Source organism: Myotis nattereri (assembly GCF_964212035.1).
Source record: "Myotis nattereri genome assembly, chromosome: 11".
Classification (NCBI taxonomy): domain Eukaryota; kingdom Metazoa; phylum Chordata; class Mammalia; order Chiroptera; family Vespertilionidae; genus Myotis; species Myotis nattereri.
The window spans coordinates 64525755-64540746 of NC_138086.1; the positions used below are offsets into that span (position 1 = coordinate 64525755).

The 14992-nt window shown below is 57.3% G+C and overlaps 1 protein-coding gene across 1 annotated transcript in view; it reads right to left on the bottom strand.

Annotated features, from left to right (window-relative positions):
• Positions 1 to 718: 718 nt before the first annotated feature.
• The window catches only part of CRHR2 (corticotropin releasing hormone receptor 2), a 30559-nt gene continuing 16285 nt past the window's right edge, over positions 719 to 14992 (bottom strand). Inside the window, exons 4-13 of the mRNA XM_081102611.1 lie at positions 12582 to 12667; positions 11196 to 11305; positions 10768 to 10885; positions 9998 to 10151; positions 9425 to 9485; positions 8006 to 8078; positions 3457 to 3542; positions 3149 to 3287; positions 2734 to 2775; positions 719 to 2502 (exon numbers count right to left, since the gene is read on the bottom strand). Coding sequence (XP_080958737.1) covers positions 2368 to 2502; positions 2734 to 2775; positions 3149 to 3287; positions 3457 to 3542; positions 8006 to 8078; positions 9425 to 9485; positions 9998 to 10151; positions 10768 to 10885; positions 11196 to 11305; positions 12582 to 12667 — 1004 coding nt within the window. The 3' untranslated portion in view covers positions 719 to 2367. The remainder of the gene's footprint in view (positions 2503 to 2733; positions 2776 to 3148; positions 3288 to 3456; positions 3543 to 8005; positions 8079 to 9424; positions 9486 to 9997; positions 10152 to 10767; positions 10886 to 11195; positions 11306 to 12581; positions 12668 to 14992) is intronic.

Genomic DNA, 14992 nt, shown 5'->3' on the forward strand with positions numbered 1-14992 from the left:
ATGCTAGAGGTAGTGGCCATCAGGCCGCCTCTGCCTGCACGGAAGTCCTGCCAGGACCCGCATGAGGGCTATCTCTCCAGAAGGATTGGTCGGGCATCCCACCGCCTCCCACTGGGCACGGGCTGTGGTGCCCCCAGCACCTCACCCGGACCATGCCCCCGCTGGTGCCGAGGTGTCCAGGGTGAGACATTCAACAGGCACCTGCGGGGGCAGCAAAGCCCTTGCAAGGCTGATAGTTCTCCGTTCATGTTTCCGGCCGCGTTTACTACAGAAAGGATTCTGCAGGGGCCAGCGGGCGGCCGTGTGTGATGAGCCATCACTGTGCCATTTTGGGCCTTCAGCTCAGGAGTTCAGAGAATCCAGCGACACCTACTTACTCATGGGCCAAGGCCTCTCAGCATGTAGTTATCACAATGAGAAGAGGGAAAAGGGTGCTGAGTCCCGCTCCCTTCTTGCAATCCATATTCCCCCGCAGATTCACAAACAATTAAGTTCCTATCCATTTCAGAAGATGTGTTTTCAATGACTTTCCTTTTTTGGTTTAACAATTACTTCTAAAAACTCTTAGCAACCCTGTTGTTTTCCTCAAGCACATGCTGCCTTTTATAGGAAAAATAATAATTGTAAGAATTCTATTTAGAAGACTTTTTAAAAAATCCCTTAGAACCTTCGGTCAGAGGAAATTAAATATTTCTGTTTCAATTTCTAAATATATTTTGTGGCAGAGGAATATGGTGAGGTGAGCAGTAAAAGACTTTCAACCATAAAAATACTTCATTTGTATAAAATCCCACAGGGAAAGGAATGGACGGGGATACAAGTTCAGAGAGGAACCCTGTAAACTCTCCACCTGCAAAGAGCAGCCATTGTAATTTTTTTAATTTTTTTTTTTTTGACAGATGAGGGGAGGTATTTAATCACTGCTGTGCTCGGAGTCTGTTTGCTTTTTTAAAATATTGTGGCAGTTTTATTTTAACACGCAAATATTTACCCAATCCCAGAAATCACATCTCTCACAAGTTTTAAAATCTAGGTAAAAAATATTAGACATCAACTTAAAAATGCAAGACAAGATAGATACAATTTTAAAAACTGGGCTGTAGGGCGGGGGGTGGGTGGGGGTGTCGTACCAAGAGCAAAAGCCCCTTTGAACCCTGACCCGATGGCTCCTCCCGCCCCTGGGCTCCTGGCCCCTCCTGCAGGGCAGCAGGGAGCCAGGACCAGGGGGAAACTGCTCATGGAGACCACAGGCCTTGTCAGCCTGTCCTTCCAGATTCCAGAACCTGGGCCTCTGGGACGGGCCGGGGCACAGGCCGGGGTGTGCAGGCGAACTGCACGGTACCTCTGTCTGTGCTGAATTCAACTGCCTGTGGCTGGGGTGGAGGGGCAGATATTGTCTTGGGGGAATGATAAGGGTCAGACCTGCGGGGCAGGGGTCAGAGAGAACCGCCCAGGCCAGCGCCAGTCGGCAAGGAGGGCGGACCCAGCCCAGCACCCCTGGCCCCAGCACCCCTTCTGCTGCCTGGTCCCCTGCACCTGTGGGAGCTGTTTCCACAGAGACATGGTTTATTCCGCAGAGAGCAGATGTGGCTTCAGAAGGGGAGGTTTCGGTGGAGGCTGGGGAGTTAGCTCCGGTCACTACAGATGTGCTTCAGTTTCTGCTATTTCTACCCCTCGCCCCCCGACCCCCCCCACACCCGGCTTCTCTCCGTTTTGTCCTGCCCTATGTACCTTATTGGTCTAAGTGTGACTGTCCTGGCCCTGTCTTCCTCTCCCCCTTCCCCTCCTCAAGCCCTTGAATCTATGGAGGAGGCTGAGGTCTCCCAGAAAGGAGTCCGCCTTCTTCAGGAAGCCGAGGGGCAGGGGTGGTGTAGACCAGGCTTTTGAGGCGAGGGGCCCTGGGATCAAGCCCTCCAAACTAATCTTACTCCCCCCGACTGCAGAGGGCGCCCCTGAGTGTGGAGGCGGCAGGCAGGGAGCAGGGCCAACCACCTCTGGCTGCTGGCAGGAAGACCCACACCACGAGGGGCGCAGGGGCCCAGGCCCACAGGAACGAGCTTCCGGCCCCGGCCTCAGTCTCCTCATCGGTGAGCGGGGCTGCCATGAGGATCTCTGTGAGGGTGGTGTCACAAACGCCTGCGGACCCGCGCCCCACCGTCTTGCTCTCTTTGGGGTTCCTGCGACTTCTCTGCTCCGCTCCGGCCCCTGGTCCCGCGGAGCCCCCTGGGCTGCACAGGCTGGAGAGCTGGTCTCTCCCTCCCTCCCTCTGGCCCCATCTGGGCGTCGGGCAAGCACGGGCGGTGGAGGAGGTCGGGGAAGCTGTTCCGACTGACCCGGGAGTGACGGGCGAGTGGGTGACACGCGGGGTCATACAGCGGCCGTCTGCTTGATGCTGTGGAAGCTGATCCGAGTGGGCGAGGTGGGGATGGACATGGCCCCTGGGACTCGGAGGGAGTGATGGTCCCGCCAGCGGTGCCACCTCTTCTTCACGGCTGCGCGCACCTGCGGGGGAGGCACAGACTCAGCTGTCCCTGGCTGCATCCTTGACCTCTACGCTGCAGGGGTCCCTCAGGCAGCCCCCCTGTCCCCCCCAAGGCTGGGCGGTTTTCCAGACGCTCCCCCCTTCTCCACTGTGGAGCTGAGCAGAGCCAGGGACCCCGCAGGCCCGAGGGGCTGGGCGGCTCTGTGGGAACCGCCTGGAGTGGGTGTGAGGCCCCCGGCCCGGCCTCATACCTCTCCGTTTAAGAAGCAGTAGAAGACAGACACGAAGAAGCCCTGGAAAGGAAGGAGGGTGGTCAGGGGTCTGCATGGGCATCGCCCGGCCTGGAGAGGGCCAGGGGGCCGGGGAACACTCTGACCCGGGACCCCAGAGGCTCAGAGCTGGGGCCACCCCTCCTGGTGCAGGTGTGACAGAGCAGGTTCTGGGCTAGCAGTAGGTGCCAGCTGGGCGACCCAGATCCCGTTGGGCGGGGGGGGGGGGGGGGGGGGCACCTGGGCTCTGGGGTGGGGTTCAGTGTGTGCACACTTATATTTGAGTGTGTACCCGAGTGACCCACATGTGCACCTGTCCCCTGTGTGCGACCGTCCCGTGAGGGCACCTGGGCGCCCAGGTCAGGAAGTTCGCTGGGCCCCTCGGCCCTGGGCCCACCTGGAATGACTGCAGGAAGGAGTTGAAGTAGATGAACACGATCTGCGACAGCTCGTCCTTCTGCCCGGGGTTGACCAAGAAGAGCATGTAGGTGGTGCCCAGAAGCGGCAGGAGCACCAGGGTGGCCTTCACCGCCTTCCTGAGGGGGGAGGGGGAGCACTGCGGGTGGGGCCTCGCTGGGTGGCGAGAGCTCCCGGGGGAGACAGAGAGGACCTGCCCAGAGGCCGGTGCAGGGCCCACCTGGCCTCCATTTCTCCCTACGGGGCCGGGGCCGGGGTGGGGGGGGGGGTAAGGCACCCATCACTTACCTGTACTGGACCGTCTCCGACGCGGTGGATGCTCGTAGTTTTGTCATTAGGATCCTGACGATGTTGAACAGAAACACAAAGTTGATCTGGAGGAGGGAGTCAGAGAGGGGAAGGGGGACCATGAGGTGGTTCGCGCTGAGAGCAGCCACCTGCCCTGTAACCCACTGCGACCCCGAGTTCCACGCGCACGCACGCATGGCACACACTTCACCCCAGCCCCGGCCTGGGGCCCCACGGCCTCTGCTCCTCTCTCGGGGGACAGGCAGGCTCCCCCTTCTGCTCAGCTGCCTGTCACCTGAGGGCTCCCGGAGGGGAGCCACCCAGGCAGCAGATGAGGGCGCAGAGGCCACGCCTCCGGGGGCCTGAGTCCACAGCCCTCACCCTGCTCTGCCCGAGCCCCTCGCCTCTCTGCTGCGGGGGCAGGGCCCCCCTCACTACCACGGGTCTCCTGGAGAAAGACCGCTTCCTGGTGGGCAGGGGAGAGGGCCTCGTACTGGGGACAGCCCCGCCTGGGGCAGCAGACGGCCGGCTGGGGCGCTGCGGACTGATGACTCTCCCTCCGCCCCTGTGCCGGTGAAGCCCAGAGCCGCCGCAGACCCGTGGCCAAGGCAGATGAGCGAGCTGCGGGCCCACCGGGAGGCGCTGCAAGGGCCTCATGGTCTTCATTCCGAGCTGTGTCAGCCTCCAGCCCACGGCGCCCGCCTCTCCCCGACCGGGGCCCTGCCTGGCTCCCGCCGGCCTGTGGCTGCAGGTGTCTGTTAACCTCCTGGGCTCGAGTGTGTGTGTGTGTGTGTGTGTGTGTGTGTGTGTGTGTGTGGTGTGTGTGTGGTGTGTGTGGTGTGTGGTGTGTGTGGTGTGTGTGTGTGTGTGTGTGTTTGTGTGTGGTGTGTGTGTGTGTGTGTTTGTGTGTGTGTGTGGTGTGTGTGTGTGTGGTGTGTGTGGTGTGTGTGGTGTGTGTGTGTGTGTGGTGTGTGTGTGTGTGTGTGTGTGTGTGTGTGTGGTGTGTGTGTGTGTGTGTGGTGTGTATGTGTGGTGTGTGTGTGTGTGTGTGTGTGTGGTGTGTGTGTGTGTGTGGTGTGTGTGTGTGTGTTTGTGTGTGTGTGTGTGTGTGGTGTGTGTGTGTGTGGTGTGTGTGTGTGTGTGGTGTGTGTGTGTGGTGTGTGTGGTGTGTGTGGTGTGTGTGTGTGTGTGTGTGTGGCTGTGCTGCCCTCCACACACTCCTGGCAAGGCTGCGGGTCTGTTCTCTGTGCTGTGTGAGGGTGTGAGTGTGTGTATGGGGGGACACAGTGTGTCGTTTTTTATCTTCATTTGTCTCCAAGTGTAAGCAGACAAGAAAGGGAGTGTGTGTGTGGGGGCCTGACACTAGCAATCCCTTTCAACATGCACACGCACACACACACTCACATACATACACACACACTCACACACACACACACACACTCACACACACACTCACACACACCACACACACTCACGCACTCACACACACTCACATACATACTCACACACTCTTCCCAGGTCTCAGTCCTCCCCGGCATGAGACTCCATCACTCCTTAAACCCTCCTAAGTTCCGGATCCTGGCTGAGGGACACAGGCAGACATCAGGGGACAGAGATTCCTGTGGCCTCTGGATGACCTAAATTTGAGGTGCTCTGGGGACCTGAGGGTCTCAGGCTCCTCGGCCATAGCCTGCGGCTCTCATGCCCTCAGCGGCACGGCCTGGTGCGCCCAGGATCAGGGTGGGCTGGGAAGCCTTCAGCCAGGGCTGCCCATGGCCTGCTGAGCCCTGGTTCTCCTCAAGGGTCATCCAGGTTGTAGCTCCCGGGTTTCTGCATTAACCTGAACACACAGGTCAATCCCGGTGTCCTCACATAAGTGCGACAAATACTTGACCTTTCCTGATTCTGACTTCTCTTAGAGTAGAGGCTGTTGGAATCAAGATATATTCCCATTTCTGCCATATTTCCCTGCATTTAATCTTATTTACCCATCATCCATCTACCCGCTAACCAATTCATTCAATTATCCACCCACTCTTACCCATCCACTCACCTATCCACTCAACTACCCACCCACCCACAAATCCATCCAACTAGCTACTCAGCAAGCACGCACCACTCTATCTAGCCATTCGCCCATTTATTTAATGGGTGACATAATATATGTCCACCCCACCCATCACCCACCCCTTCATCCCGTCCATAAGCATCGCTGAGCTCCTCCTGGCTGCGGGGCCCTGTTCCCGGTTCCGAGGAAGAGCAGGAGGGGGTCTGGTTGGACAGTCTGGAAGACAAGGCCCTCTCCCCTCTTCTCCCATGAGGCAGGGCAGTTAGTGATGCTGCCCCTCCCCCAGCTCAGCCTGGGCCTGTGCAGCCGGAAAGCCACTCTGCCCTCATGAGCTTGGTTCCCAGGCTCCCCCTTTACAACATCCGCACCTCCTCACCCACCAGGCACCTTTCTTCCTCCTGCAGGGAGTCTCTGACCCCCCAGTCCACACGGTGCTCTCCATTCTTGAACCCCACTCTTCCCCTGTCAAATCCAAGCTCTTCAGTGAGCACTGGCTACTGCGCTCTAATCTTGTCCAGCCTGGGTTTCTTGTTTCATTCATTCATTCATTCATTCATTCATTCATTCATTCAGTGAGGGCCATGTGCCTGACTCTGAGCTGGGCACTGATGATAGGAAGTGGACCTGGCTCTCGGTCTGGGGTGAGGGGTGCATTGCATTTTCCTTAAGTGGGCAGAAAGGCCTGGAGAAATGGCATGTGAACTGAGAAAGGGGGGAGTGTTCCCGGCAGAGAAAGGGCCAGGGAGGAAGCCCTGGGTGGGGGAGGTGGGCTGGATGGCGGCCAGTGTGGCTGAGGTGAGGCAGCGGAATCAGGACACAAGTCCGGGAGGGAGGCAGAAATAGCTGGGAACCCAAAGCACGAGATTCCTTCCTGCAGGGCCCTCTCAGCTCGGGGTGGGGCAGGGGCCCCAAGCACACATCCTACAGAGACGATGGCACGGGTGGTGGGGAACCAGCCCCAGAGTCTCAGCTCAGCTAGCAGTTAGTGGTGACCCTGGGCAGGTCGTCCCCTCTCTCAGTGTTTTCATCTGTGAAATGGGAAGCATGCTCCCTACTTCTCCCAGACACTGGGGGAATGCGGGGTTTGGACATAACAAGGATGGAGCTTCTGGAAGGGCTAACCCTTGGCACCTGGAAGCCCTGTTGGTGCAAATAGCTGGGTGTGGGCTGGGGCCAAAGGGAAGGACACACAAAATGCCCTGGAGGCGAGGGTGAAACCAGGAAGCGGACACGGAGAGAAAGCTGGTTGAGTCCTGTCTCCCTTTCTCCATTCATTTCCTCACCACTGTGCCCCCTGCTTGCACCAGGGGCTTGCTCCCCACTATCGCTGGTCCCCCAGCCAGGCCGGCCTTCCTTGGCTGGGTCCCAGGCTCATCACAAGGCCTCTCCTCCAGGAGGGCTCTCAGCAGCTGGCCGGGAGGGACTGGGTCTCATGGAGTTTCCATTCAACGAGTGAGGGACTCATGGCAGCGGGGACTCCAAGGACCATCCTCCCCCACTCACTGCTGACACGGACTGGCTTTGCCTCTGAAATCACAGAGCCCTGAGGGTGCAATTTCAGGCCGTGGGTGAGAAACCTTCTTAGTCATCTCCAGTGCACATACATCAAGGACACTCCCAAGACGGGGGTCAAATGAATCCCGGGAAAAGTCGCAAAAAAAGAGAGTAAGGCAATAAAAGAGATAAACAGTAATCGCCCTCACGGTAGACAAAGGAGGCCTTCATTAGGCACCTGCTGTGTGCAAGGGGCGGATGGATGCGCTCTCTCAGTTCCCAGGAGCGTGTGGCCCTTTAAGGAAGCTGGTACCGACAGGAGCCTGAAATTACCGAGCCTGAAATAAGTCTTACATAAATGCTAATTTCTTACGGGGCCTTTCTGTGCGTCTCTCTTCTTTATGTGTGATATATAATGGGTTCGTTTTTGCAGAATGCAGCCCCTACTTAAACTCCACCTTAATTAAAGCTCGTTGTGGATCACAGACGGGTGGCGATTGTACAACAGACTCAAAAACATTTGGCAAAGGGCGGGGAGCTGAACTAGGAACAATTGCTCATTACCCTTCATTCTGGTACCAGGGCTCCAGGCTGAGGCTGGGCTGGGCCCCCAGGGGGCTGCTGGGGGAGGACGGGGTATAGGTCCGGGCTGAACAGAAGCCTGCACACCCTCCTCTTGCCACCACTGCCCGCTTGCCTGGCTGGCTCAGCGTTTACCTGGCACGAATGTCACATGTGCGAGGGCACTAGCCCCCAGCCAGTCAGATCCATTCTCTGCCCAGAGGAAGAGCCCAGTGCCAGGGAGGGGGCGGGGGGAGGGGCTGCACGGACACAGAGCGAGGGGAGAGCGTGCTGGGAAGGGAGGTGTCAGGAAGCTGGTGGCATGGACGGAGTGTGTGCGGGGGAAGACATCGCTCCCTCATGTCTCTGCTGGGTGGGTCCTCAGCTGCTCCCCTGGTCCCCAGCCCCGTCCCAGGGCCTACCTACCAGGAGCACGAGGATGACGGGGCCCTGGTAGATGTAGTCCAGTAGGTCGCCCGGCTCCTTCCCAAACCAGCACCTGCAAAGGTGGGGGCTGTCAGTGACCTACTGAGCCGCAGCTGGGGGACCACCGCAGGCTCAGGCCCAGGGGCCTCCGGCCTGACCCTTCCCGAGACCCATTCTCCAGGCCTGTACCTTCCCCAGAAGCGGGGTGGATGGTCCCAGCCCCACTGACCGCCGTGCACACCCGGCTGCCTTTTGTCTTGCTTAGAGGTTCTCCCCAGCCAGTCTGAGGGTGGCCTGGGTCGTCTCCTCCTCCTTCCCTTCTTCCTCCTCCTCCTCCTTCTCACTCCCTCACCCCTTCTAGATTGCTGGGCCCAGGGCTCATGACGGAGAGCTGGGCTGCCCCCCGACTGGCCTTGGGTCCAGCCGCCTGTGCCCCCTGTTCATACATTGCTGAGAGCCCGCTGCTCCGGGTGCCAGGCACTCCGCTCACAAAACAGCAGGAGCCTTCTCCTGCCCGGAGCCTGCCTTCCTCCCAGCCGAGCCCCATTCACCCTTCGGAGGGAGCCTGCTGCCGCCAGGGGCACGGTTGCTCTCTAGGGAGAATGGAGGATGAAGCTTCGGAGTCTGGGCCTGGGGGACCTCCTCGGGGACCTCCTCCTGGACCTGGAGAAGGGCCCATGCCTGTGTCCCCACCCCCTCAGAGGGCATCCGGTGCACCTGGCTCAGACAGGCGTCTCCCCAGCTGCCCCCCAGCACCAGGGTTTCTGGTCTCTGCTTGAATACCCCCTGTGACGGGAGGGTCACTCTTCCGCACAATGATGAGAGCTGCCCCTTTGCTCTGGGGTAGCTTTTATCACATGAGTGCTCCCAACTGCCGGGTTCCTGGACTGCGCCCCATTCCTGCCCCCACCCTCCAGTCCCCTCTGCTCTCCCCAGCCTCAGAGACGCCCTAGAGACTTGTGTACAGACACTGACGGCCCCCTGTCCTCTCCTCTCAGCTGGTGGTGCCCGCTTCCCAGCCGCTCCCTGTGGGGCCCGTGACCAGGTTGCCATCATCGGCGCCATGGCTTCGTGCGGCAGGGGCTCTGACGCAGGTAAGTCCCAGGACACGCCGCAGCCCCGGGGTCTGTGAGAGGCTCCCTGGCCTCCTCCATGTCCCCCAGTTCTGAGGAGGAGGCCTCCCCAAAGGCCAAAGGGCGCTGAAAGGAGCCAGCAATCCTAACTCAGCTCAACCAAGTTGACTCAACGCCGACCACAGGAGCGCCTCTGGGTGCCCGGGCTGCATTTTGTCCATCTAAGGATGCAGAAAAGCCGCTGTGTCCCGTGTGGCTGCCACACCTCCCTACGGCTTGGCGGAGCCCACAGCTGCCCCGTCCGGACACCCCTGACCCTGACCCATGGCTGGCCTGTCCGACTCACTGTTTATTCTCATAGTAGAGCTTGGCCAGGGCCCAGGCGATGATGATGGGGCAGGGGATGCCTGGAAAAGAGACAGACCTGGCTGTAGTGGTCAGACAGGCAGACAGGGGACCCTCTTATAGAACACAGGATCAGGGGACCAGAAGGGGCCTGAGATCATGTTTCCAATCCTCTACTGCATGCAGACCCCCCATGACCAAGGGACTGTCCCTAGACCCCAGTCCCGGCCCCTCCCCCATCCTCAGCCGTCCCCTCCGGGCAGGCCAGAGAGAGGAGGGACTGGGTTTTCTGAGAGAGAAGTGCCGCTGGCAGCTTCTCGTCCCGTCCCGAGTCAGAGACCAAGGCCTTGGATCTGCCACTCCAGGCGGGAGACAGGTCCCTGTGTGGGAGGCGCTTTGGAGGGACTATTTGCTTCCTCTTGTCCTGCCTGGAGGGGGCTGGCTGCGCTGGGGACCGTCCTGGGGATGGTGGGCAGGGCTGTGGTTCTGTCCTTGGGCCCAAGATGAAGAGAGGTGACCTTGAGGGTAGCACCCCCTCCCCGCTTGGCCCTGCCACCCCCCCGGGGACCCTCACACCATCCGATGAAGAGGAAGAGCCACTTGCGCAGGCGCTCGGTGGAGTAGGTCATGACGATGGCTGTGTGCAGGTAGCAGCCCTCCACGAACATCCAGAAGAAGTTGGTCACCAGGAAGTAGTTGAAGACGGTAGTGATGCAGCGGCACCAGACCTGCATGGGCAGGCGGCGGTCAGGGCTGCGGGCCGGCCCGTGTGTGTGGCCGGGGCGCTGGTGGAGGGCCGGTCATTTTAGTGGTTCGTGGGCATGGCATTGAACACCCTCCAATCCCACGCTGGGTGGACTAGCCTTCGTCATTTCTCTCTCACTGTTTCAGACTGAATGCACCGTCTCCCGGCGCGGGTGTGTCTGACTTCCGCCAAGGTTCCTAATTCCCCCTTTTAACCAAGAAAGAGGGGCCGGCTCCAAGCGTCCTGCAGGCCGAGGCTGGAAGGGCGTCACTGTTGTGTTGCCATGGTGCTATTTTCTGGGGGGTCACTTTTAACCCATAAGTCACACTGGTTTCCATTTAGGGATGGAAGGTGAACTTTCATGTAGGAAAGTGATTTCACGTAAAGTGATTCGATTGAAAGAAAATCATTACATAAATAATAGTACGGGGTCGATGAAGGTGGGCGGAGTCATGGAGGGGCATCTCCCGTCTCTGGGTTTGGGAGAATGGGTTTTGGTTGCTGCTCTTTGTCCCCCCAGCAGAGGAGAATCTATCCCTTTCCCTCTGAGCTGGGCTCCCCCCACCCCTGGGCCCAGCCCCAACCGGTTGCCCAATGACCTCATTGCTTTCATGCACTTCGGGGTCGATGAGCTGCAGCAGGAACCACGTGGCATTCCGCAGGATAAAGGTGCCGATCAGGTTCCAGTGAATCACATTCCGAAGACAGCGAATGCTCCTGCAGGAGGCCCAGGTCAGGGGTCAGCCAGGGGTAGGGGTCAGCTAGGACTGAGCCTCAGGAGGCCAGGTAGAGACAGCCTGGCATGAGGGCAGGGTTGTACCAGGAGCCAAATTCCCGCTGTGGTGGCCACGGTCGGGCCTCTCACTGCCAGCCTCCCCATGGCATCCATGTGCCTGCCAGGCATGCCTCCACCACCTGCCCTCCGTCTGCTGGCTCCAGGGCCCCTGGGGCGGAGGTGAATGTCTGGGACAGGCGAAGGGGGTGTTGCAGGAGGAGGACAGGGAGAAATCAGGGAGGGGTGGCTCACCGCAGGGCCAGGAAAAGCAGGAAAGCGGCCATGAGGGCTGCCATGGAAACGCAGTGGCCCAGGTAGTTGACCATGTGGGCGATGTAGTAGTGTAGTTCATACTTCCACTGCTGGACAGACAGACAGACATAAGGGCAGACGGAGGCATGGGCCACATGGAAGGCGGTGCTGAGCACTCCAGTGATGGTCACCCTGTATGTCCTGACCCGGAGGGTAGAAGGGCTCCTCCATGCAGCTCCCTGCATTTGGTTTGCCACTGGGTGGCTCTTGGTAGAAATGGCTGTGGTCAGGCCTCCCGACATGCAATTTTGGAGTAGATTTGGACATAGGGTATGCTGAGACGTGCCAGAGGTGCAGGCAGATTTTATTTTCTTTTTAATTCTGGATTGTGTTTAGTCTCAGCTCAGACCCCAGCTGGCTGAGCAACTGAAGGTGAGTTGATTCAAAACCTCTGGGCCTCAGTTTGACATCTGTACAATGGGTCCAACCAGCCACCCTGCCTCAGAAGCAGTGACTGATGGGAAGTCTGAGGGCTGCCCTGGGATCAGTCTGCCCTTGCGTGTAGCCATGGGAGGGGCAGGTATGTAGTCTGCAGCGTGCTCAAGAACAATATCAGAATCAAATAAGAGCCACGTGCCTTCTATTATCCCCGGGCTGGCAATTCTAGGCAGAGGCGGGGATGAAGGACTCCTTCCTGCCCCAGGAGGCCTCTCCCAGCCCCACTTGGTTTGCCACCCTCAGCGGGGCCGTGAGCGGAGGTGGGCACCGAGGCCGGAGCACACCTCTCTCCTTTAGGACCGTCCCGCTTGCCACTCCTGTGGCCCTCAGCGCAGTGTCCCTTGGCTCACGTGTTGAAGAATCACTTTCCCAGGCTAGATAAAAGGTCTCCCAGCCCCCTGGGGACCGTGTTGGGTGAATGAGGAGGGGCCTGGAGGCGGGACGCATCCTTTTGGGTCAGAACTGAAGCGTAGCTTTAAAGGGGTGGTGGCTGGCCCCGCAGGCAGCAAGGAACTCTGTTTCAGAGCAAGAGCGGCTAGTGGGCTCTGAGCAGAACCCAGCTTCCTACGGGACTGCCCTTCTGGGGGCTGCACTCATTTCCACGTGGAGTCAGACTTAGAGGCCCAGAGGAGGAAGGACATCACACAGCCTGTGAGGTGTTGGGGCACTGGCTACAGAGTCATTCCCTTCTTGTGTCACGTGCCACCCTTCTCTACCTCATCACAGTGTCACTGAACACGGGGGACGGGGGGCGGGGGGGGGGCGTGGGGCAGGGATAAGAGGTGCAAAATGGAGTGGTTGGGAGACAGGCCTGGTTCTGCCACCCTGGGATCCTGTGAGTCTATCAGGGTCAGGGCAGCGGGTGGCCGGGGGGGGGGGGGAACTCACCTTGTCGTCCAAAATGGGCACACACTGCGAGTAGTTGAGCCGTGAGGCCCAGGTCCCATTCTCCAGGCACTCTCGGTAGACATTTCCTACAAAAGATGCCAACCACCAAGAGGCAAGTCACTCCCCTCCTCAGGAACTCTCCCTGGCTCCCTGGTTCCCCCAGGATAAGGCCCATACTTCTCAGCTTTCCTAGGGCAGGAAACACAACATGCACCTACAAGGTCATCTGAAAGTCATGTGTGTGAAAACTGCACACGAGACGTAACCACACACAGCAGCTAAGAGGCATGAATAATAACCCCATTCCAGTATAGTCTTAGACTAGTTCGAACACTTCCTTTAATTTTGTTTGAAACTGAACCCAATTGTAAGCCCTGAGATGTGGGTGACGATTCACTGCTTTCAGCCAAATGATTTCCATTCTTATCTCAACCATGTTTTGCTTAAATGGTCCATACTTTTCCTACCAGTATCAGTGCTTTCATTGTAATAACAGCTACCACTGACATAGCAGGTGTTTGCCACGTACCAGATCCTCTCTGCTTTCTAGCTGCTGTCCAGTCTCCACAGCAACCCCGTGAAAGAGGTACTAACATTAACCCATTTTACGGAGAGGAAACTGAGGCACAAAGAGATTGGGCTGCCTGCCAAAGACACAAGAATGAGAAGAGGATTCAGACGCAGGAGGTGAGGCTTCAGGCTTGATGTTCATAACCTCTAGGCTACTGACACATAGGAATGAGGGACATTGGGGAGACAGGTCCATTCTGCTGACCTGGGTGGCCCCCACGTGATGTCTCTCAATGTTTGAGCCTCTGTTAAAGTTGGAAGGTGATGTGTGAAAACACATTGCAGAACCTCAATGTCTGATGTACAAAAGTGCAGGTTTTATCCAAGGGAAATGTACGAAAGTCAAAGAATGTTTGACAATTTGCATATTAGCCTTTTATTATATAGGATATACAATATAAAACTAATGAAGATAAACAGCACACAGAACACAGGTGCAGAGCTAGAGGGGGCCTTAGATCGCTTTTGGAAGCAGTGAGTTCTGAAATAATTAAGTTACATAAAAAACCCACTTCCGTCGAGCTGACAGTGAGTAAAAAGCAATGGAATTATTAAGGAGCACTTGCTGAGAGCAGAAACAATGGTAGAGATTCTATTAGCTTAAATGTTTTTTAATTCGGTGTTCTGAGCATACAGATTTTTCAAATTCAGCACGGTTACTGGCCTCTTCCTGCCCCTGGGCCCTGCCAGAGTGAGGCTGCATCTGGCAGGACTCTGGCCCTGGAGTATTCCCCAGGCCAATGCTGGTCTGACACTGATTCCAACCCCAATGTGAGGACACCATGGCACCCAATTCCTCACTTAGGTTTTCTCCCTCCTCAGAGGACCTTGGCTAGGTCCCTCCCCTCTTGGCCTCAGTTTCTCCTCTAAGAAACAGTAATCCAAATTTCTGTTTTACTACAGAAAGGTTGTGTGTTAAGAGAATCTGATGCATAGGGTCAGAGATGTCGTTGAACTAAAGGACAGAGTGTAGGGTGAAGCCAAAAGGACCCCTGTCAAGGTATCTTAGGAGAGCAGGTCCTTTTGTAAAATAAACCCCTGTCCCTCTCAACAGGCCTGTGTGAGGTCAGACAGACCCTGATTCTAGCTATGGTTCAAAGAGAAAAGTTTATCTTATGGGAATGTATTCATAGATGTTACCTGGCTTTCTTGACATTCATTGCTAAGCCCTTTCCTCCAGGAAGGCCTCCTTGATTGCTCCCATCTCGCAGCTCTTTCTCTCTCAAGATTCCCCACACCCAGTTCCAACAATCTGAGCCTCCCACTTCTGGCCCTTGCTCATGATCTGGCCTGAGTTGATCAGTGTGGGACTCCCTGAGGGAGGCCCCAGGGTACTCATTTCCATAGTATGGTATCTCAGCTGGTACTGACCACAGGAAGGCTTATGGATGGCAGAGGGTCAGGATAGAGATGCTGCAAATCTGAGACCTTTCTGCTCCCTCATGTCAATGCCGCTGGGGTACCAAGTTCTGTGAATTCTTTTATTTTTTGGGGTCCACCCCCCTCTGTCCATCCCACCACTCTCTCTCTAGTCATCTTACCTAGACTGGCACAACAGCCTCCTATCTTGGATCACTGCTTTTTCGCTCACCCCTTGACTTTCTCTATCCTTTACCCCAACTGTTAGAGTGATCATGTTGTTTTATGCTTAAAAGCCACAGGCAATTTTTATTGCTCTTGAGAATGAAGCCCAACATTCTCAGTGTGATACCCAAGGTCCTGGACACTCGTGCCCAGCCTAACTTTCCTGACCCATCCCCAGCAGCCTCCCCGGCAGCTGATATTTGCACCAGGAGGCAGTGCCCACACTATCTCTCTGCTGAACCAGTCCCTGAAACACC